The 24,573-nt window shown below is 35.6% G+C and overlaps 2 protein-coding genes across 5 annotated transcripts; one reads left to right on the top strand and one right to left on the bottom strand.

The window, feature by feature from the left end:
• Positions 1-2,418: 2,418 nt before the first annotated feature.
• LOC111593176 (facilitated trehalose transporter Tret1) lies at positions 2,419-6,666 on the bottom strand. Of its 2 annotated transcripts, none has more exons than XM_023305783.1 (4): positions 6,644-6,666; positions 4,184-4,666; positions 3,812-4,120; positions 2,419-3,755 (listed from the first exon to the last, which is right to left on the bottom strand). In XM_023305783.1, the coding sequence occupies exons 2-4, from the start codon at positions 4,659-4,661 to the stop codon at positions 2,974-2,976; spliced, it is 1,569 nt and encodes a 522-aa protein (XP_023161551.1). In that variant the 5' UTR covers positions 4,662-4,666; positions 6,644-6,666; the 3' UTR covers positions 2,419-2,973. The 2 variants fall into 2 exon arrangements, with proteins under 2 accessions (XP_023161551.1, XP_023161550.1); XM_023305782.2 differs by lacking the exon at positions 6,644-6,666 and adding an exon at positions 5,703-5,866 and having other exon boundaries at positions 2,420-3,755.
• Positions 6,667-7,012: 346 nt separating this feature from the next.
• On the top strand, positions 7,013-10,712 carry LOC111593185 (protein N-terminal glutamine amidohydrolase). 3 transcript variants are annotated; one of them, XM_023305797.1, is made up of 7 exons: positions 7,013-7,321; positions 7,501-7,564; positions 8,260-8,638; positions 9,817-9,970; positions 10,037-10,185; positions 10,248-10,372; positions 10,441-10,712. In XM_023305797.1, the coding sequence occupies exons 3-7, from the start codon at positions 8,580-8,582 to the stop codon at positions 10,569-10,571; spliced, it is 618 nt and encodes a 205-aa protein (XP_023161565.1). In that variant the 5' UTR covers positions 7,013-7,321; positions 7,501-7,564; positions 8,260-8,579; the 3' UTR covers positions 10,572-10,712. The 3 variants fall into 3 exon arrangements, with proteins under 3 accessions (XP_023161565.1, XP_023161562.1, XP_023161564.1); XM_023305794.1 differs by lacking the exon at positions 7,501-7,564; XM_023305796.1 differs by lacking the exon at positions 7,501-7,564 and having other exon boundaries at positions 7,013-7,339.
• The last annotated feature ends 13,861 nt before the right edge of the window (positions 10,713-24,573 follow it).

Here is a 24,573-nt window from a genome sequence, read left to right as displayed (position 1 = left end):
TGGCTAAATGCAATATTTTTACGAGGCAAAGCCGCGCCTCTTCAAAATGCAAAAGCCAATCTTCCTTCTGGTAAGGCATCAGGTCGTTATCCTCTTTGGCGGCACAAAGAAACAGAGTCAAAAACAGTAGCTAGACTAATTGAAAAATAAAAGTTCTACGACAACGGCCTTAACTGATTTTAAGTTACAGCCTTACATTCACCCGTACACTAGAGCCAACAAAGACGTGCGATTGATTATTAAGTAATTAAATTAAACATTTATGAAATTAAAAAATTTGAAAGGGAGCAATTTACCGTAGAATGAAAAACCTATTATACTATGGTTTTATTTTGAAGTCTAGTGCCATTCTCACTTTTTCGTGACATTGCTCGAACGCATCGACTTATTCCTTTCAGCTAATGTGCCGCTTGGCACACCTTTGCAAACACATTATACAACCAAAACAAGCGGTATTGGTTAGAATGGAAGATAATCGCAACGAGTAAGCAGATGTCTGCTGGCAGCGAGATGTACATCGTTATTACTGAAATCACTTCGAGATCAGTGAAAAGGTGGATCGGTAGACTTGTTTACAATCTTGAAACATGCGTTCATCGTGCGCAGCTGCGGTGCTCTTGTAAATTGGTTGTGTCCTGCCCCCATTGCACTTAGTCCTTCAGGTCAAAAGATGTACATGTTCCCCAAGTCATGTTCCCCAAGTCCATTTGTAAGGTGTGCAATCAGGTCGTGCGATCATGAGTCTTTAAAAATCCATAAGTAGCGATGTACTTGAAGCCATTTAAATATGTCACACTGAAATGTATTTCACAATTCACATAACGTGAAGAGTCTCAAAAGTCAATCTTTAACCACATGCAATAAATTATACACTTAAATGCACAAAACTATTTACAGTTTTTTGAAACTGGCAAAATATATTGCCTTACAAACATAATCAAAATCTCATCAAAACAAAGGACACGCACGCGACATGCTGCGATGATGATGATGACACCAAAATAAATGGAAAATACAAGATCGAATCGACCAAAGTCAGCCAGGATCGCATCCCCTAGAACCTTTATACTGTTGTGCTGTCCTCACTATGTGGTTTACGCATGGGTAACTCCAGAAGGTAACATATAGATACAGATTGGCTTTATTAGAGTGCGCATATGCTGCGCTGTCAGCGGTTGTGAATTGTGATTCAATTGTTATTGTTTGCAGCGTTACGTCTCATTTAATCGGATGCTATTGTTGTTATAAGTGCTGACATCTCACTGATCTGGTGTAATTGATGTGCGGATGTACGAAATTTAGCGGCAGGTGTCAACTCCACGAAGCTGACAGATTATGATTATGATTATGAAGCAGAGCACCGCCACAGGGAATGGACCAGTGGTTGTTGTATGCAGCATCCAGATGCAGAACCACAACCAGAAGCGGAAGCTTTAATGTTCACACATTTGCAGCTCATTAATTTTAGTTATCCTTTCTGTGTGTCAAGTTCATTCAACTTGATTCTGTTCGGTCCATGCTTAGCGCCGAGCTGTTAACTCAATCGCGATCAATTTGCTTCGGCCCAAGCTCTGCAGCTTATACGCTTGTCGCCCAAACATTGTGAAGCCGTTGCGCCGGCTGGCCGCGCTGCCCACTGCATTATTAAGCCATAAAATTGAAAACTTAATATAATTACATAAACGTTGGGCCCAACGCCCCAAGCTGGTGCGCCAACACAGAACACCAGCCGATTTTCGGGCACACGCTCATGGTCATGGCATTGTGGTACCTTGCTTGTTAGATTTAATGACCAGAGCAAAATTTACCAGAACACTTTAACCAGTCCACGGCAGACCCACCAGACAGCCAACAAGCCCGAGTTGGGCCCCGGGCATAATCTGGATATAATAAGAGACACACTGAGGTCCGGACATGCTGCAGCGGGCTCATATTAGTTTTAACGTTATCATTACAAAAATTTGCATGTAAGTTCATTGTTGGTACTTATAGCGAATGATGCGAAAACACTTCTCGCTAGTCTGCAACAATGTCCAGGTATTTGATTTAATAAGTCTCTAAGTTCACGGAAATGGAATATAGGAATATGTTTATTTCTTATTTATACAATACTTATCAAGGATTGTTGTTATACCCTGATTCCATTGAAAATGAGAAATCAGAGTATAATGGTTTTATTCAAATGTATGTAACAGACAGAAGGAGGCGTAGCAGACCCCATAAAGTGTATATATTCTTGATCAAGACGACAAGCCAAGTCGATTGAGTCCTGTCCGTCTACCTGTCCATCCGTCCGTCCGTCTGTGTGAACGCTTCGATCTCAGCATCTATAAGAGCTAGAGCCTTGAAAGAGTTTTGTTTTTGGTGTGTGCATATCCCGCGCCGATCAAGTTTGTTTCAAATAATTAATAACTATTCTCGTTTTGTTGTTATCGATTAAAAACATGATCGAAATGCAGTTATTAAATTATAATCTCGGCTTACGAGCTAGAGCCGTCAAATTTTAAATTTGGCTATTGTGTAAATCTTATACAATTTAAATTTTTAGGCTTATTTTGAATTCTCCAAATTAAAATCCATTAAGTAAAACAGAAATGATTAAACAAAACGTTTGGCCAATTTGCAAAAGCACGTGGCAAGCAGCGCCAAGCGCACGAATTTCACCTGATTACGTGCACACAATCATTCAAATGCGTGCATTGTGCTCTGTTCGAAAAATCTAAATTGCGATTGAATAATAGGGAGTGCAGTGGCGGTTTTGGTAGAGGCGGCACTCGTTGGCGAGAGGCTCTAGTGTTAATGCTATACGGAGAAGGGGCGTTTTAATCTTTTTTATATAAAGTGGTGGTGTTAGACTGTTGAAATAAATTACATTATTAATATCTGTAAGCTTTAAATTGTATGTAAATGTATGTATCACAGCACAAAGCCCGCGTCTATTCAATATTGATTTACTGTTTATTTGTCTGCCTCTTATCTCCCTAGGAAAACCTCTTGCATTTCAACTTCGGTCAGTCTCCTTTTCTGCTGGCTAGTACGAAATTGCTCCTCGATCTCCAAAAGAGTGCGTCGGCGTGTTTCGGGCAGGATCCAATAGATGAATGCCATAGCCAAGAAAGACATTACACCAAAGAACACAAAAGAGTTGTTCATTCCAATGCTCGACTTTAAGTCCGGATATATTTTGATGCACAAAAAGGCAAAGAACATACCCACTGCCACAGTTAGACCTGAAGCCGGACCACGCACTTTTTGAGGAAACAGCTCCGAAATCATGAAGAAAGGCAGAGTATATAGACCAAGTGTGCTAAGTACAATGAAGCTTACAATAGCTATGACTGGTAGGTAAGGTATGCTTTGAAGAGTTTCAAACCAACCATGACCAGCCAGGAGTAACATGGAGACGGTCATGCCAAAAGTTGAAATGATTCCAGCACGTCGCCGACCCCACTTTTCTAGCACATAGCCCATGGGACAAGTTGTCACTACCCTCGCTGTTCCAATGAGAACGGCGCACATAAACGGATCAATCGAGACACCTGCTTCAGTGGAGATTTGAACGGCGTACACAATGACCACGAAAATTCCCGAAAGCTGCTGAAAGGCGAACAAACCCATCAGAATCAGCAGCGGCTTGTATACCTCAGGTAGTTTTAGGCAGCTTAAGAAAGAGGGCTTCCTCTCACCATCACGGAGTTGCAGTGACTTTTGCAAAATATTAAACTCCTCCAAAACTTCATTATGTGCAATGTGTGCTACAATTAGAAAGAATGGAAATTATATTAAAATTGCCTCAAATAACATCACTCACATGACTTGTTGAGCCCACGAAAATAATTAAGTGACTTCTTAGCCTCCTCCACACGCTTCTTAGATAACAACCAACTATGCGACTCTGGCAATGGGAGCACACAAAGCAAAGCGGTAATCTGATAGCAACAGCAAATAAGCGCAATGAGTCGAAAATTATCCCGTATGAAGTAACCAATGCTATACAGAATCGTGATGCCCAAAGCCACTGATATGGAGGTACCAAGTATAAGGCTGCCACGTAACTTGGGCAAGCTAATTTCAGCCGCATAAACACCAGAAGGCGCACTAGCTAGACCCATGGCTATTCCTGCAAATACAAAAACGGCGAGCTAAGTAACTTGTTGTTTTAGTTGATAGTAAAAGTACTTACCAATAATGAACCGTGATACGAGCAACTGCCAGTAAAATGCTTCTGAACTTGTTGAGCTCGGTGTGGCAAGCAGAGTCCAAGCCGTGATGGCTAGAACATTTAGCACATAGAGAGTTCGCTTACGTCCAATTCTATCGAGCAGCAAACCCGACAATAGGCCACCCAATGGAGAAGATAATGTATTGATGGCAGCGAACCAGGACGCTTGTGTGTCATTCAAATATACAGGTTCCAGTTCGCTAGTCAGCTGGCGCAGTGAAACTGTAGGAATAGCTAGGGCTAAGCCAGTCGATACTACACCCATATTGGCCAGTATAACCATCAATGCCTGGCGGTGCACTGCACGTGATTGTTCGCCCAGTGGTATTTTCTTTGCGACTCGATTTAGTCCATTTACGATCTGTGTGTGCTGACCCTCACCTCTTTCGGAAGGACTACCGAGCAGCTGTTCTCCCCGATCCTCGACTTTCAAGTCCATTACTTCTGTAAAACGACGATGTCAAATTATAATATTTTTATTCTATTATTGACAATGACAATGACAATAACATATCAATTGTACGATGCCGTTGGCAGTTGGGTCAAACCACTTTAACGCAAAACTACTACAATGATATTTCTGAGCATAAGATACACAACATTTAATCTGATAAGACTGAGTCAGTCACATCTTCATTGTTTTAAGCTGTTTCATATTTTATTGAAAGATGATGATTCCATACAAAAATATATATGGAGAGAACTACGTTGAAATGCTGATATGAACCAGAGCCTTGTAGTGACAGGTTATCTGCTGGTCAAGAAAGCTCAATCAAAAGCTAGCTAGTTTGTATCAGCTCGTTGCTAACGATTGAAAATCGTCCAAGGTGAGCCAAATCGATTAAACCTCTACTGATAATAAATATAACAAAAAAGTGTATCGGAGGTCCGACTATAACATACCATGTGTTCACATGTATGTATGTACGTTTATAGATTTTTGATTGTCTTAGCTTTATATAGTGCTTGAGAATTACTTCAAATATTTACTATGCATATAACAAAACAATTTGTGACTCAATCAACTTAATTATCTTTAACAAAGAATTGACTTGTGTTTGTTATTTTCTTGCGATCGCAATTAAATTGCCAATAACAGCGTGATAATATTAATCAGACTACTGTCTCAATGAACATTTTCATCGAATGAAACTGAATTTGAAGACCTGAAAAAATCTCGTTTTGTCTAATGTCTATCCCTCAGTGATCACCAAACATATTTGAAAACAGGTTATGTCTTAGTTTAAATAAAGACTTAGAGAACCGGCTTGAATAAAACCACGTCACGATTACACGGTCGTCTTGAACAAATAGTTCAAAAGATATATAAAAATATATATCAATATATATATATATAAATATATATATAATATATATATATATATATATATAATATATATATATATATATATATATATATATAATATATATATATATAAATATATATCTATATATATGTATAAAATTAAAAGACGCTTGCCTGTTTTTGTCTCTTTTAGCAAATAGCGCAGAAGCGAAAGTCGTTTTCCGCTAAAGTAAAGTAACTTTGGCTAAACTGAAGGTGCAACTTCGTAATCCAACAACATCGAGACGTTCCGAACGACTAAACTGTGCTTGCCATGTAAAATGCCTCCCAAACTCAAAGCACATAAGATCACTCTAATCTAGAGTGTATTTGCCTTCAGATACCCTTCATCATATATATATATATATATATATATATATATAAATTTATATATATATATATATATATATATATATATATATATATAAATATATATGTATATAGATTATATGCTGCAATCAATATATATAACAATATATTAATATTACTAAAACACATAAAACTAATTATTTCTTTGTCTTTCTTTCTTTTTGTTGTGTAGGGTATAAAGCGATCGGGGGTGTTTGTGTTGTATATCTCTTTCAACCCAACTGCTTGTTTCTCTGTTGCTATATCTTTATCTCCATCCTTTTAATCACTCAACCCTAAATTCACTTACTCTCCCTTTCTCTCCTGTCATACTTGTTGTCGATGTCTTTCTCCCAAAAATTACTACTACTATTAGGCTGGCGATAAGGCTATTTACACGTCATCAACAATTGGATTTTGTATGTCATGATCGTTTCAATTGCCCCTTAAACTACTTTATTAGAACCAATAGTGCAATCAATATTACTGTTTACATATATATATATATATATATATATATATTCGTTCGCTAGTCGCGACTTATCAAATGAGTTAAACCTGTGACCTTCAATTCAGGCAATTCAAGCTATATGTTCATTAAAATAAAATAGACACACAAAGCAAAATGAGCCACATGTTGTCTATCAGCTATTGTTATCTATTTAAAATTATATAAAATCTGTAATCTGTAATCTACAATCTGTAAAACATGTACGTATATCACATACTTATCTTTCACCAGGCTAAATTGACATGAACAAATTTAAATATTTATGAACGTTATCTATTTAAGGCACGACTAGGCTAATTCGCATTTGTCATTTGCTTCACCATATACGTTTATTAACTAAGAATAGTGGCAAGGCCTGGAATTGTCACTCAGTTAATAATAAGATTAGATAGAAATTATTAAATACAGTAGTGTTGGACATTACGCTAATTGCCTGAGATGATTGAAAAGCCGTTAGATGGTGGAGTGACGCAGCAGTGAGCTTATGTCAGCAGACAGCACATACAGAGTTGCAAAACTATCGAATACAGCACATACAGAGTTGCAAAACTATCGAATACAGAAATTGCACAGTGCTAGAAAATGATGAATTGAAACTGAAAAATTTCCTGTTTTATTCATACCAATTATTTGACACCGAAGTCTGTGGAGAACCGGGAAAGCGTAAACAGCATAAGCGCCGCCGATGCGCGTGTGTGATAATCCGCATACGGCGCACTTACACAGAACCCCAGCCATAGCATAAACATAGAAAGCTCAATACTTGCTATCGACTAACCTCTGTGAAATTACAAAACAAAACAAGAGAGAACGACGCAATGTTTTTTTTAACGCAAACCCCTTTTACAATCATTCGCGAAGTGGTTTTCCTGCTGTGTGACAAATAATACTTTGCGTATGTCCTGCTATATATGTATGTGTATCCGGGAGCGTGCGCCATACATACACATAGATGTATACAGCTTCGCCTCTGTTTGTGTCAGTCCTCATTTTATGATGCTAAAAATCGATGAAGAAATAGCTACATCTAAATGAAGATTGCACTAACAATTTAAATTTTATTTTACATTCAAGTGTCAACCAAAAATGCAAACACACATACCTAAATTATAAAGAATTGCATCAATTATGGTGTTTTGTAAGTTGCAGTGAAAGGGAATGAAGTAGTTTAATTCTCGTTAAAAGGCTGGGTGTCACAGCAATGATCTCAAGTCCGTTGACAACACTGATGCAAACGATATTATCGAAAACGCAATAACATGAAAATTCCCCATGCCGTCGAGAGAATAGTTTTCCTTCAAAATGTGTAGAGAATCGAGAATGTGTGAACAATGTTTCGGCAGCCAACACGCGCTTGTTAACACAACACATATATATTTATATATATATATAAATTATATATATATATATGTGTGTATGAATATAAACAGCAAGCAGCCAAACACATGGGAGCGCTATCAAGTCTGTCAAAGTAAACATCAAAACAAACAGGCAGAGCAGCTAACTGAACGACGGGACAGGAGAGGCACCCACCAAAAGACTTAGAGTTCATTTATTGTGTGTCATCATCATACTGCTATATTTACATAGTATAACTTAAAGCAAGTAAAAGATATTAGCCATAATTCGGCTGATTGCCTCTCGTGAGCGTGCGCTGCTGTGTATAACTACCTATCTGTATATATATATATATATATGTGTGTGTGTGTGTCCCGCGTTTGAGTCTGCTTGTGTCAGTAAGCATCCTGAATGCACACAGACCGTTTAAGCCACAATGCTATAGCAGTAAAAATCACATTAAAAATAATTTCTAATTGCAATCAACAATTTCAGAGTTTAAATTTAATTCCAATAATGAGGCAATCTGATTGAACAAACGAAAATTGATTTCGGCCAATTAAAGTCCTAATTCTCGACTCGAGCTAGTGCATTCCATTCGTCACTCAAATGATATACGAAACAGACACACACCCGCTCAACACGAAAACATCTAGGTTCTAACACGCTGTGTAGTGATCATCCCCTCGTACTTACGAGTATGCAGCGGAAACTCCGGTAGACTGATTCAGTGCAGCAGCCATTCTACCATTCATCAGCAGCAGAAACAACTAAAATAAAACCCAACAACAAGAAGCAAACGGGCAAGCATCAAAATGTCAACAGATTTTTTATTTCCAAAAATAGCGGATTGCTCCTATGTCTCCTGTTACTGGTTAGTAAAAGTCTTATTCAGCAACATTAGTATTTTAAGGCTCACTTGTAAATAATGAACTTACAACTTTACTGAGATTAGCAAATGAGCATCGCTAGCTTGATGTGTCAAGAAAATATTTGTATCTTATTTGTAATGAGTTTTCTTAATTTAGTGAGTTATCTTAGTTGTGGAATTAACATTTATTACTTCTTTCGTGCTTTATAATCGTAGAAATTCTTTGCATCGCATTTTAATTCACTCATTACTCATCTCCACCTCTCTTAAACTGACCAGTGGCAGTCTCTTCCTGTCGCGCCGCCACGCAGCACTAAAAGTGGGTCAAACGGTCATGTCTTCCAGCAAGAGTAGTCAGTGTATGGAGTATGAGGTTTGCGAGGGTTGTGCTATTAAGTTGACCGCGGAATTTCGTTTTTTCTTTGAACTTTTAGCAACAAGAAAGTTGAATGCGAAACTATGTACAAGCACACAAATGAAAGACAATATGAATTTAGTTATAAAAGTGTAAAAGGTGTATTAAAATGTAGGGAGCTTCATGGCTTTCATATATTCACTTAGCTTTAAACCAGTGCACTCAGGTGCATTATCAATTTGTACTTCTAATGTGTACACTTCCAATAAAATAATAAACAGTTCTCTGGCATGCGCTGTGGTTCTCGCTCTCTCCCTCATTTACGCTTTTTTCAAATCGACCACTCTCGCGCGCTCACTGTTTTTCTCCAAAGCTTTGTGAGCTGTGAGCCCATCCATTGAGAACGCCTGAGCACATGAAGCTTTTACAATGTGATTTTGTACAACATTGTTTATTTACCGTACCTACTCAATTGATTCTGATTTCTTTTTATATTCAATATATATAATCGCATATCACGTTTACTTTAATTGTTCTATATTTTAAATCACAAAGAAAAGAACAGATAGGTGATTTCCAGTTAAAATGCAAGTCACACGCTCTAGTCGGGTGCCTGTTCCGATAAGGGACACAAATTATTATAATTTAACAAGAATGGCTTAGTCAAGAGATCGACTGAAAAATATCCTAAATTTTAGACTGTTATTTCTACGCTAATTAATTATTGCGAATTTTACTAAAGTACAAAAATTGAAATGTGGCTAAAAATCGTTGTCTTTGTGGGAATTTATTATTATTATTAATTTGTTTTTCTATTTAACTGTAGTGAGGAAAACGTTTGGAAGCTATGTGAACAAGTGCAGCGCACGCGGCCCGAAGAGCTGAACAAGTGCTATGCGGTTTTTGTCTCAAATGAGGGCCGAACTGTACCGCTATGGCGCCAAAAAGCTGGACGTGGCGATGATCAAGTTGTGATATGGGTATACTGCCCTGCAAAATATTAGCACAATATTCATATTTCAGATACATATTTCTTTTCCAAACAGGACTACCATGTATTCTTTATGCACAATCCCTTGCCAAACCGCTGTTTGGTATTCGACTTAGATACTACACTTCCGTTTCCGACATATTTTCATAAGTATGTTACGGAGACTTTTCGGTCCGATCTCGCTCTACGACCTGAGCATCACAGGTAACCAGTCCAAACTAACACAAAAGCCCGATAAAAGTCTAAGTTTCTAACTCTATTTTCAGATTTTTCAGAGTTATACCTGCAGATACATATCTAATTGAGTTCTCGTCGGATCGCCGGCACATGCGCCGACCAGATGGTAGCTGGATTAAACCGCCACCGTTATATCCACCCATTCTATCGAACAGTAATAAACTACTACTGCAAGAAGCTTGCAAACTACAGCTAATTTACTATTGTGTTTGTATTTTTCAGCCAACATGCATTGTTTGGGTGACTTTATATGCATGAGCGCTGGCAAAGGACCAGGCGCCGTCTACAGCCTCTCCGAGTTTGTGCAATACTTTTATAAGTCGCCGCATGTTGCGGCACAGCCCAACAACTAAATTATAAATTACCACATAAATACATTTAATGATGTCAGCTTAAACCAAAATCGAAACTAATTTCAAAAGTTTGTGGTCTCGCACAACTTGACGACCCAAAAGATGTGCATTATACTAAAAGACAATTAAATACATATTATAAATACTTATAAACATATATAATATATATATATATATATATATATATATATATATATATATATATATATATATATATATATATATATATATATATATATGTATTTTTATATTCAGGTTAATATTCAATAAGATCAAAATCTGTAATTAATAACTTATGCATCTTCCAATTCCACGAACCTAAACTTTATATATATTTTCTTGTTTCTGTGTTGAAAAATCTGAGATTATTATTTATTTCGTATTTTGTGATTTTCGACCAAAAAAAATAAAAATACATTCACAAAAATCCCACTAATTACAATCAATATATCAATATAACCATTATAATAAATATTCTTTATATATAATTAAATTAAAAACATACACATAACTGTTTTCATTTCAAGCTTTTAACATATTTTAAAAAACAAGTTAAAAAATTAACTATATATTTCGATAATATATTAACTAAAATCATCCTTATACTATACCTTGCTGTATGATTTTCATAGTCATTTTTATACTCTATATTATAATTACATATTGCATACTTATTTGATATTTGTGACACGCAAAGACTGATTCATTAAAGGCTCTACAGTAATAATTAAAAGTAGTCAGAGCCCCCTCAATATCCAACAAGAATACTCTTAGCGAAAAACTCACACCATTAAATCGAAAAATTAAAATTGAACTATTTTGAGTTTTTTTACTCTAAAACTACAACTTCCAATTTTCACTTTACAAGTTGCATTCGATAAGTTGATGATATTGAATTTTTATTATAAAAACATTTTTACTTTTGTAAGACTTCAAAATAAAATATTACTATTTATATAAAATGTTAATGTATATTACATACATTAAATGCTGTGCAAAGTCTCAAAGTTAAACCTACAATTTTAATTATGTAAAAAAGAACACAGAAAACTTTATAAAGCAACTTAATAAAAGTTTTAAATGTCACTTAACTCTGGCAAAACTATACTTACATATGCTATGTATTTAAAACTAACAATAAACAACGCTTGTCAACTCGCCTTGAGCTCTTCGTTTCTTATAAAGTTAAGATTGTAAAGCTTTTTAATTTTTATATATATATATATATATATATATATATATATATATATATATATATATATATATATATATATATATATATATATATATATATATATATATATATATATATATAAATGTTTTTATATACTAAGCATATATTTCAAGATTTTTCTCCCCACGTTTTCAAGTCCTATGAAATGTAAATTGCATACATAAATTATAATATTGAACAGCTATTATGTTACCTCCGCTAAAAAAACTAATAATAAATGTACTCATACTTTAAGCAAATAATGTGGACGCAAGTATTTAATGTATGCGTATTTTTATTCTTTTTATAAACACGCATATAATATAAGATATCCATAAAGAGGCTGATGAATGTTTACAAAGTCAAGTAACCGCTGCTTTTTGATCATATCATTATTCCAAGTTTTTATACCATGATTCCATTGAAAATGGGCAATCAGGGTATAATGGTTTTGTTGAAATGTATGAAACAGGCAAAAGGAGGCGTGGCAACCACCATAAAGTATATATATTCGTAATCAAGACAAGTTGAGTCGATTAAGCCCTGTCCGTCTGTCCGTATGTGCGAACGCGTTGACCTGGGCATCTATAAGAGCTAGAGACTTGACACTTTTCGTTGTTTTGTAGTACGCGCATATCAAGTTTGTTTCAAATAATCGAAAACTGATCCTCTTTTATTTTTATTGATTAAAAACATGATCGAAATGCAGTTATTAATATATATCTCGTACAGCTTGCGAGCTAGAGCCTCCCAGTTTTGTATTTAGTTGTATGTATATTTTAAAAAATGTTGATTTTTTATATATTTGATACCGGCTGAAAATTTCCTTAAATTCTATAAATTTAAGTTTAATTGGAAATAGAGGAGATTGCATTGCGTTTGCTGACAATTACTTCAATAGAACATGTAGATATGCTGAAAATTTCATTAAGAAAAGGAAGTTGTTAAACAAAACGATTGGTCAATTTGCAAAAACACGTGGCAAGCAGCGCCGAGCCCACGCATTTTTCCTATATATGTGCCCACATACATTCCAATGCGTGCATTCATTTCTATTCGAAGAATCGAAATGGCAATTGAATAGTTTTTGCTACTTTAGTGACATTGTTGGTAGAGGCTGTGGTACTTGCCGGGAAGCTGTGAGTTCAATGCCAGGCGGATGTTTTTTTTGTTTATTTTTTTTTTTAAATTAGAAATATAAGTGCGTTGCGTGTTCAAACTTAGAGTCCTAATATCGGATTTTATTCATTTTACTTTTAAATACTCGATGGAAGCAATGGAAAATGTGAAAAAACGCAGACAGTACCAGAGCTTTCTTACTTGTTTTATAATTTTTAATTTATACTTCTCATGTTCAGCTACAATAATCTTAAATAGCTTGAAGTAAATAATTTACAAGTAATACATACACTGTATATATGTATGTGGGCAAAAAACCACTCATTAAAAGCGTTTTACAAATGTGGGAAAAATATGTGTAGGTCAAATGAAATTTATAGTTAGATACATTTGAATTCAGTGACATTAAGGGTGTTATTCCAAAAATACAAAATTGTTGCAGCAATTAAGATTTTAAGCCTATTTTACCCAGCTTTCCAAAAAGAAAAACACCCTAACACTTATTACAAGTTCATCAACTCTGTTAAAACAGACAAAACACATATTTTCATATACAAGCGCCATATATTTAAATTTCCAAACATTGCCCTTAAGGCAATATACAAAAATCTACGTTTAAAACGTTTACGGTTTTTAAAACGATAAACAAGAATTTTAAGATTTTAATAAAGTTGATAAACATTTTTAAATATATTGGCTTTAGCCTGTGTTAATCGTCTTATATACCTTATTTTATAAAATATCTATCGAACTAATTATTAATTATACTATCGTATTATTATTCTTAACTATTTTCGCCCCTCTGTAGTATTCTTATAAATTATACTATGAGTCAATGAAATAAAGTTGTACTTTGCAATCATCAAATTGTGAAGCGCAAAAACGAATATTCAAATAAATCAAGTCTTAGCTATGGTTTTTTTCAATTAAGCAGCACTAATTTTGATATTTCTTTCTTTCAGCATTTCATCCATGGGCTTGCATCATATGTTTTTTTCAATATAGTTAGCGCGAATTAAGCTTCAATTTCACAGCTTGATTATAAATATATAAATATAATCAATTAAAAGTTAGCGATATTTCACCATGCTATATCAGCATTATCGCGCACGCCAAGTCGGCTTGCCGGCTGTAGCTTTGTAATTTTAAGTACATATATTTTGTAGCTTTTCATTCTTTTGCAATTTAAAGTTTTTGGTTTTGCTTATGCACCAGCTTGCTGGTGGTTCCTAGTTTTAGTTCTGTTCTTGTAACGAAAGCGAGAACTACGAGGACCAGCAATCTCTCCACCGTAATCGTCCTAGAACTAACACAATCCTTCGGGATCCCCTCTTTGACGAAGACTTAATTGCACATCCTAATGTCAGTTTCAATTTTTTTTTTTTTTTTTTTGAATACTCGATACAAAACACAAACTATTAAAAACGCAGATAGGATTTTTATTGAAGAAACTAATCTAAGTGAAATTCTTGGAAAGTTGTAGATCTAATTTAAACGCAAGCATTTGCCAATCACGTATTCATTAATCCGAAACGAAAGTTAGATGTGTCTTGCCGTTTTTTTAAATTATGTAAGTCCGATGCATTTCGCAGCATTGTTTAGGTATAAAAAATTGTTTTTATTGAAGAAAGTAATATATATGCGTGCCCGTACAACGGTAGTATATTTTGAATTTCTTTCAATATACATATTTGTGACGCAGATCGAGACATAATGATTAACACAAGTTAGTTTTACGACGCGAGAGGTGAAATTCTTGGACAGTTTTAAGTCTAACTCAAGCGAAACCATTTACCAATCATGTTTTCATCAATCAGGAACGGAAGTTAGATGTTCACAGGCGAACTAGAGATACTGCCGCCCTCGTGTTCTAACCATAAACGATAAATGATGCGATGTAAGGATGACTAAACACGGCAAAACTTAGCACCAGTTTGCCAACGTGTGTGTAAGCAAAATTGATGGCTATCTCAATTCGATAGCGCTGTTGGTGGCGGTGCGTGGACTGATTTGTAATTTTGTTAATAGTAATCAAATTTAGTAATAAAAGATCTGTATTTTTTTGTCTTTAAAACAGACCTAATTTTGTATTGAACGATATAACATTTTTAATGACATTAAATTATTTACAGAATTTTTGTTTGTTAAAAAGTTAAGTTGTAATGTTTATATTTGTGGATATAATAATAATACTCTTGTCCCTTGGTCCAGTAATAGTATACGTCTTATGACGATAACGGTGGAGAAGTTGACTTCGTCCCCATGACCGTTCTCAGTTCGTGGAGTGATTGGTCTGGTTAATTGCGATAATAGCAATGATATTGAGCAATAACTGGTCTGTATTCTTTTGCCGTTAAAGAAAAATGGAACGGATTTTGTATTGAGGCACATATTTTTAATGCCATTAAATTATTCACAGAGTTTTTGTTTAATGTTCATATATGTGGATATAATAAGTATACACGTTTTTGAAGTGCTGGTCCAACGACGCATCTAGTCTAGCGATGGTATTCGTCTTATGAAGATCACATTGGAGGCTTGACTTCGGAGTACCGCCATTAATTAAACTTTAAGGATGAGAGATAGGAGCAATCTAATCAAGATATTAAGCAAAATGAATCACTGTAGTGTGCGACACTATAACTGCTCTTGTTGCCCCTCTGACCTGTTTTCTAATTATTGTGACAGCTTCATAGTGAGCATAGCTACCATTAAAGGTTTAAACAGCTCATAAGCATAGCAGGCTGATTGCCTCCATGATTCATAAATTCAGGGGCAGATTTTATAATATGGAGACGTATGTCGCAATTTATTTCTGGTTCGGCTGAAATTATTTTCAAACTTTCTACTTGCGGAGTGTCAATACATAAGTTATCTATTTTAATTTTGATTGCGTTTAGTTGAGACTAGAGCCTAACTTCTTGCTGGGCCAAATCTTAGCTAAAAGCTTTCTGGATTAAAGCTTGCAGTTGGCTTGTGTCATTAATTACTTGGTTGTGTGCTTGACTATGGGTTCTGAACTTGGCTAGTACAAAGCTCTGGACTCTGTACCTAACTTATTAGTTGAGACTGAAACCTAAGTTGCTGGGCCTAAGCTTAGGTAACAGCTTTCTGGATTAAAACTTCCACTCGGATTGCGTCATTGATTACTTGGTTGTGTGCTTGACTATGGGCTCTGAGCTTGGCTAAAGCAAAGCTCTGGGCTCTACCTGATTATTGTAAGGTGAAACTGGAAGTTTACTTTATGTTTAAAAAATATAGTAAAGCCGCAGACATTTCGAAACATTGTTTAGGTATATAGAAGTGTTTTAATTGAAGAAACTAATATATGGTGGTGTATTTATAATTTCTTTCAACAGACATACTTGTGACGTATCAAGATTACAGTGACTTCGGCGTAACGCCATTAATTAAACTTTAAGGGTGAGGGATAGGAGCAATCTAATCAAGATATTAAGCAAAATGAATCACTGTAGTGTGCGACACTATAACTGCTCTTGTTGCCCCTCTGACCTGTTTTCTAATTATTGTGACAGCTTCATAGTGAGCATAGTTACCATTAAAGGTTTAAACAGCTCATAAACATAGCAGGCTGATTGCCTCCATGATTCATAAATTCAGGGGCAGATTTTATAATATGGAGACGTATGTCGCAATTTATTTCTGGTTCGGCTGAAATTATTTTCAAACTTTCTACTTGCGGAGTTTCAATACATAAGTTATCTATTTTAATTGTGATTGCGTTTAGTTGAGACTGGAGCCTAACTTCTTGCTGGGCCAAATCTTAGCTAAAAGCTTTCTGGATTAAAGCTTGCAGTTGGCTTGTGTCATTAATTACTTGGTTGTGTGCTTGACTATGGGTTCTGAACTTGGCTAGTACAAAGCTCTGGACTCTGTACCTAACTTATTAGTTGAGACTGAAACCTAAGTTGCTGGGCCTAAGCTTAGGTAACAGCTTTCTGGATTAAAACTTCCACTCGGATTGCGTCATTGATTACTTGGTTGTGTGCTTGACTATGGGCTCTGAGCTTGGCTAAAGCAAAGCTCTGGGCTCTACCTGATTATTGTAAGGTGAAACTGGAAGTTTACTTTATGTTTAAAAAATATAGTAAAGCCGCAGACATTTCGAAACATTGTTTAGGTATATAGAAGTGTTTTAATTGAAGAAACTAATATATGGTGGTGTATTTATAATTTCTTTCAACAGACATACTTGTGACGTATCAAGATTACAGTGACTTCGGCGTAACGCCATTAATTAAACTTTAAGGGTGAGGGATAGGAGCAATCTAATCAAGATATTAAGCAAAATGAATCACTGTAGTGTGCGACACTATAACTGCTCTTGTTGCCCCTCTGACCTGTTTTCTAATTATTGTGACAGCTTCATAGTGAGCATAGTTACCATTAAAGGTTTAAACAGCTCATAAACATAGCAGGCTGATTGCCTCCATGATTCATAAATTCAGGGGCAGATTTTATAATAGGGAGACGTATGTCGCAATTTATTTCTGGTTCGGCTGAAATTATTTTCAAACTTTCTACTTGCGGAGTTTCAATACATAAGTTATCTATTTTAATTGTGATTGCGTTTAGTTGAGACTGGAGCCTAACTTCTTGCTGGGCCAAATCTTAGCTAAAAGCTTTCTGGATTAAAGCTTGCAGTTGGCTTGTGTCATTAATTACTTGGTTGTGTGCTTGACTATGGGTTCTGAACTTGGCTAGTACAAAGCTCTGGACTCTGTACCTAACTTATTAGTTGAGACTGAAACCTAAGTTGCTGGGCCTAAGCTTAGGTAACAGCTTTCTGGATTAAAACTTCCACTCGGATTGCGTCATTGATTACTTGGTTGTGTGCTTGACTATGGGCTCTGAGCTTGGCTAAAGCAAAGCTCTGGGCTCTACCTGATTATTGTAAGGTGAAACTGGAAGTTTACTTTATGTTTAAAAAATATAGTAAAGCCGCAGACATTTCGCAACATTGTTTAGGTATATAGAAGTGTTTTAATTGAAGAAACTAATATATGGTGGAGTATTTATAATTTCTTTCAATAGACATACTTGTGACGTATCAAGATTACAGTGACTTCGGAGTAACGCCATTAATTAATCTTTAAGGGTGAGGGATAGAAGCAATCTAATCAAGATATTAAGCAAAATGAATCACTGTAGTGTGCGACACTATAACTGCTCTTGTTGCCCCTCTGACCTGTTTTCTAATTATTGTGACAGCTTCATAGTGAGCATAGTTACCATTAAAGGTTTAAACAGCTCATAAGCATAGCAGGCTGATTGCCTCCATGATTCATAAATTCAGGGGCAGATTTTATAATATGGAGACGTATGTCGCAATTTATTTCTGGTTCGGCTGAAATTATTTTCAAACTTTCTACTTGCGGAGTTTCAATACATAAGTTATCTATTTTAATTGTGATTGCGTTTAGTTGAGACTGGAGCCTAACTTCTTGCTGGGCCAAATCTTAGCTAAAAGCTTCCTGGATTAAAGCTTGCAGTTGGCTTGTGTCATTAATTACTTGGTTGTGTGCTTGACTATGGGCTCTGAACTTGGCTAGTACATAGCTCTGGACTCTGTACCTAACTTATTAGTTGAGACTGAAACCTAAGTTGCTGGGCCTAAGCTTAGGTAACAGCTTTCTGGATTAAAACTTCCACTCGGATTGCGCCATTGATTACTTGGTTGTGTGCTTGACTATGGGCTCTGAGCTTGGCTAAAGCAAAGCTCTGGGCTCTACCTGATTATTGTAAGGTGAAACTGGAAGTTTACTTTATGTTTAAAAAATATAGTAAAGCCGCAGACATTTCGCAACATTGTTTAGGTATATAGAAGTGTTTTAATTGACGAAACTAATATATGGTGGTGTATTTATAATTTCTTTCAATAGATATACTTGTGACGTATCAAGATTACAGTGACTTCGGAGTAACGCCATTAATTAATCTTTAAGGGTGAGGGATAGGAGCAATCTAATCAAGATATTAAGCAAAATGAATCACTGTAGTGTGCGACACTAAAACTGCTCTTGTTGCCCCTCTGACCTGTTTTCTAATTATTGTGACAGCTTCATAGTGAGCATAGCTACCATTAAAGGTTTAAACAGCTCATAAGCATAGCAGGCTGATTGCCTCCATGATTCATAAATTCAGGGGCAGATTTTATAATATGGAGACGTATGTCGCAATTTATTTCTGGTTGGGCTGAAATTCTTTTCAAGCTTTCTACTTGCGGAGTTTCAATATATAAGTTATCTATTTTAATTGTGATTGCGTTTAGTTGAGACTGGAACCTAACTTCTTGCTGGGCCAAATCTTAGATAAAAGCTTTCTGCATTAGAGCTAGGAGTTGGCTTGTGTCATTAATTACTTGGTTGTGTGCTTGACTATGGATTCTGAACTTGGCTAGTACAAAGCTCTGGAATCTGTACCTAACTTATTAGTTGAGACTGAAACCTAAGTTGCTGGGCCTAAGCTTAGGTAACAACTTTCTGGATTAAGCTTCTACTTCGATTGCGCCATTGATTACTTGGTTGTGTGCTTGACTATGGGCTCTGAGCTTGGCTAATGCAAAGCTCTGGGCTCTACCTGATTATTGTAAGGTGAAACTGGAAGTTTACTTGCTGTTTATATATGTTTTAAGTGGAAATAAATGACGTGTATATGAACCAAAGAGTGTATATATACAAGCTTTGTACATGTGTATTGCTCACTATCCAAATAGTACACAGGTTACATAATTGCAAGAACCTGAATATATAATGTTATCTTTAAAAATGTTTAACATATGTAATTATATGCAATTTTTGTGTAAAATGTCATATGCCATGTTTTTAAAAAATATGTAAAGCCGAAGACATTTCCCAAATTTTTTTAGGTATATAGAAGTGTCTTAATTGAAGAAACTAATATATGGTGTATTTATAATTTCTTTCAATAGACATATTTGTGACGTAAGGAAACAAAAGGTACTGCCGCCCTAGTGTTCTAACCATAAACGATAAGCGATGCGATGCAATTGTGTCATGCTATGGAAAACTAATGCATAATTTGACTGAACACGGCAAAACTTAGCACCAGTATGCCAACATAAGTGTGTAACCAAAATTGATGGCTTTCTCAAGTCGATAGCGGTGTTTGTGGCGGTGCGTGGAGTGATTTGAATTTCGATAATAGCAATAAGATTTAGTAATAACAGGTCGGTACTTATTTACCTTTAAAAAGAAGAACCGATTTTGTATTGAACGGTATAAAAATTTTAATGACATTAAATTATTTACAGAGTTGTTGTTTGTTACAAAGTTAAGTTTTAATGTTTATATTTGTGGATATAATAATAATACTCTTGTCCCTTGGTCCAGCGATAGTATACGTCTTATGACGATAACGGTGGAGAAGTTGAATTCGTCCCCATGGCCGTTCTCAGTTCGTGGAGTGATTTGTCTGGTTAATTGCGATAATAGCAATGATATTAAGCAATAACTGGTCTGTATTCTTTTGCCGTTAAAGAAAAATGGAACGGATTTTGTATTGAGGCACATATTTTTAATGCCATTAAATTATTCACAGAGTTTTTGTTTAATGTTCATATATGTGGATATAATAAGTATACACGTTTTTGAAGTGCTGGTCCAACGACGCGTCTAGTCTAGCGATGGTATTCGTCTTATGAAGATCACAGTGGAGGCTTGACTTCGGAGTACCGCCATTAATTAAACTTTAAGGATGAGAGATAGGAGCAATCTAATCTAGATATTAAGCAAAATGAATTAGTGTATTGTGCGACACTATAACTGCTCTTGCCGCCTCTCTGACCTTTTTTCTAATTATTGTGACAGCTTCATAGTGAGCATAGCTACCATTAAAAGGTTTGAACAGCTCATAAGCATAGCAGGCTGATTGCCTCCATGATTCATAAATTCAGGGGCAGATTTTATAATATGGAGACGTATGTCGCAATTTATTTCTGGTTGGGCTGAAATTCTTTTCAAACTTTCTACTTGCGGAGTTTCAATACACAAGTTATCTATTTTAATTGTCATTGTGTTTAGTTGAGACTGGAGCCTAACTTCTTGCTGGGCCAAAGCTTAGCTAACAGCTTTCTCGATTAAAGCTTGCAGTTGGCTTGTGTCATTGATTACTTGGTTATGTGCTTGACTATGGGTTCTGAGCTTGGCTAAAGCTAAGCTTTGGGCTCTGTTCCTGACTTATTAGTTGAGATTGAAACCTAACTTGCTGGGCTAAAGCTTAGGTAACAGCTTTCTGGACTAAAGCTTACACTCGGATTGCGCCATTGATTACTTGGCTTTGTGCTTGACTATGGGTTCTGAGCTTGGATAAAGCTAAGCTCTGGGCTCTGTACCTGACTATTGTAAGGTGAGACTGGAACTATAATTAAGGTTTATATATGTTTCAAGTGGAAATAAATGATGTGTATATGAACCATAGAGTGTATATATACAAGCGTTTGTAATTATCTGTAGTTTTTGTGCAATGTGCCATATGCCACGTTTTAAAAAATATGTAAAGCCGAAGACATTTCGAAACATTGTTTAATTATAGAGAAGTGTTTTTCGCTGGCGAACCAGAGGTGCTGCCGCCCTAGTGTTCTAACCATAAACGATAAATGATAAGCGATGCGATGCAACTGTGTCAGTCGCTTCGCGGGACACCAAAGGTTAATTTGACTGTGGTGTGTCTGGGTAATTCTTGTAATAGCAATAGCAAAACGAAACGGGTTTTGTATTGAACAGTATAAAAATTTTAAAATTTCAGCAAATCAGTCACATAATTGTCGTTTTGTAGTTTTATAAGCCAACTACTAAGTTGTTATTAAGTGAAGTTGTAATGTTTATACTTCATTCAAGTGAAAATAAATGGCGTGGATATGAACCATAGAGTTGTACAGATGCATTGTCCATTATCCAATGAGAGCATACGTTATATAAAGCTAGAACCTGAATATATAATTTTGTCTCTAAAAACGTTTAATATTTGTAATTATATGCAATTTGTGTGTTGTGGCATGCTTTTAAAAATTATGTAAGTACGAAGACATTTCGCAGCATTGTGTAGGTATAAAAACGTGTTTTTATTGAAGAGAGTAATATATATGCGTGTCAGTAAAATTATAATATACTTTTAATTTCTTTCAATAAACATATTTGTGGCGCAGATCGAGGGGTATTGATTAACAGACTGAATTTTTACGATGGGAAATGTGAAATTCTTCGACAGTTATAAGTCTAGCTTAAGCGAAAGCATTTGCCAATCGTTTTCATTAATCAGGAACGAAAGTTAGATGTTCACAAACGATGCGATGCAACTGTATCATGCTATGTGTGTCACTTCGTGTAATTTGATTGTGATTTGTCTGGTTAATTTTGATAATAGAGAAAACCGCATTGCAAGAACCTGAACATATAATTTTATCTCTAAAAATTTTTCACATATGTAATTATATGCAATATGTGCGTCGTGCCTTGTTCTTAAAAATTATATAAATCCGAAGACATTTCGCCACATTGTTTAGGTATAAAAAAAGTTTTTTTATTGAAGAAACTAATATATATGGTGTATTTATAATTTCTTTCAATAGACATATTTGTGAAGTAAGGAAACACGAGCTACTGCCGCCCTAGTGTTCTAACCATAAACGATAAGCGATGCGATGAAATTGTGTCATGCTTTGTGTCAGCGGCTTCGCGGGAAACTAAAGCATAATGTGACTGAACATGGCAAAACTTAGCACCAGTATGCCAACATAAGTGTGTAAGCAAAATTGATTGCTTTCTCAAATCGATAGCGGTTTTGGTGGCGGTGCGAGGAGTGATTTGTAATTTCGATAATAACAATGAGATTTAGTAATAAAAGGTCGGTACTTATTTGTTTTTAAAAAAAGAACGGATTTTGTATTCAACGGTATAAAATTTTAATATATCATTAAATTATTTACAGAATTGTTGTTTGTTAAAAAGTGAAGTTGTAATGTTTATATATGTGAAAATAATAATAATACTCTTGTCCCTTGGTCCAGCGATAGTATACGTCTTATGACGATAACGGTGGAGAAGTTGAATTCGTCCCCATGGCCGTTCTCAGTTCGTGGAGTGATTTGTCTGGATAATTGCGATAATAGCAATGAGAATGAGCAATGACTGGTCTGTATTCTTTTGCCGATAAAGAAAAATGGAACGGATTTTGTATTAAGCAACATATTTTTAATTATCATTAAATTATTCACAGAATTGTTTCATGTTCATATATGTGGATATAATAAGTATACACGTTATTCAAGTGCTGGTCCAACTATGTGACTGGTCTAGCGATGGTATTCGTCTTATGAAGATTACGATGGAGGACTTGACTTCGGAGTAACGCCATTAATTATACTTTAAGGGTGTGGGTTGGGAGCAATCTAATCTAGATATTAAGCAAAATGAATCAGTGTATTGTGCGACACTATAACTGATCTTGCCGCCTCTCTGACCTGTTTTCTAATTATTGTGACAGCTTCATAGTGAGCATAGCTACCATTAAAAGGTTTAAACAGCTCATAAGCATAGCATGCTGATTGCCTCCATGATTCATAAATTCAGGGACAGATTTTATAATATCGAGACGTATGGCGCAATTTATTTCTGGTTGGGCTGAAATTCTTTTCAAATTTTCTACTTACGGAGTTTCAATACACAAGTTATCTATTGTAACTGTTATTGCGTTTAGATGAGACTAAAATCTAACTTCTTGCTGGGCCAAAGCTTAGCTAACAGCTTTCTCGATTAAAGCTTGCAGTTGGCTTGTGTCATTGATTACTTGGTTATGTGCTTGACTGTGGGTTCTGAGCTTGGCTAAAGCTAAGCTTTGGGCTCTGTTCCTGACTTATTAGTTGAGATTGAAACCTAACTTGCTGGGCTAAAGCTTAGGTAACAGCTTTCTGGACTAAAGCTTACACTCGGATTGCGCCTTTGATTACTTGGTTGTGTGCTTGACTATGTGTTCTGAGCTTAGCTAAAGCAAAGCTCTGGACTCCGTACCTGACTCTTATTAGCTTAGACTGGAACCTTACTTTTTGCTGATCCAAAGCTTGGGTAAAAGCTTTCTTGATTAAGTCTTCCACTTGGGTTGCATCTACGATTACTTGGTTGTGTGCTTGACTAATGTTAGACGCTGGGTTCTGCGCTTGGATAGTGCTCTGTACCTGACTATTATTAGTGAAGACTTCTTGCTGGGCCAAAGCTTGGCTAACAGCGTTCTCGGCTATGGCCTGCACTTGGGTTACGTCCATGATAACTTAATGTGTGCTTGGCTTAAGTTAAATTTTGATGTTTCGTTTGATTGTAAATTTGCACAATTACACCATTTTTATGAAAATATTATATTCTCTTTAAAATGATTTGAAAAATATTTATAAATAAAGTTACATGATATTTGGGGCTTGATAGGGTTTAAGAAAAGAAGAAACTGTTGCTAACTGCGTTGAAGACTACAAAAAGTGCTGTGTATTCCGGACCCAGTTTGACAGGAACTGACCGTTTTCATAGGACACTAATTTAACCTATCCAATAATCGAACCTATTATATTATTGAATTGGTTCGGATAGAAGGTAAATGTAATTATTGTATAGGTTCACATATTGAATAAGTTCGGTTTTGAAA

This window comes from Drosophila hydei, unplaced genomic scaffold (genome assembly GCF_003285905.1).
Source record: "Drosophila hydei strain 15085-1641.00,03,60 unplaced genomic scaffold, DhydRS2 tig00000315-arrow-arrow-pilon, whole genome shotgun sequence".
In the NCBI taxonomy this organism is placed as follows: domain Eukaryota; kingdom Metazoa; phylum Arthropoda; class Insecta; order Diptera; family Drosophilidae; genus Drosophila; species Drosophila hydei.
This window is presented reverse-complemented; position numbering and strand designations above follow the sequence as displayed.

Excerpts from the sequence above, each read along its gene's own strand:
- LOC111593176 (XM_023305783.1), bottom strand. The coding sequence starts at position 4,661 with ATGGACTTGAAAGTCGAGGATCGGGGAGAACAGCTGCTCGGTAGTCCT. Across the intron at positions 4,121-4,183 it reads CGTATCACGGTTCATTATTG|GAATAGCCATGGGTCTAGCT; the intron begins GTAAGTACTTTT and ends TTGTATTTGCAG. Across the intron at positions 3,756-3,811 it reads TCGTGGGCTCAACAAGTCAT|CACACATTGCACATAATGAA; the intron begins GTGAGTGATGTT and ends TTCTAATTGTAG.
- LOC111593185 (XM_023305794.1), top strand. The coding sequence starts at position 8,580 with ATGTCAACAGATTTTTTATTTCCAAAAATAGCGGATTGCTCCTATGTC. Across the intron at positions 9,971-10,036 it reads ATGATCAAGTTGTGATATGG|GACTACCATGTATTCTTTAT; the intron begins GTATACTGCCCT and ends TTTTCCAAACAG. Across the intron at positions 10,373-10,440 it reads TCCACCCATTCTATCGAACA|CCAACATGCATTGTTTGGGT; the intron begins GTAATAAACTAC and ends TGTATTTTTCAG.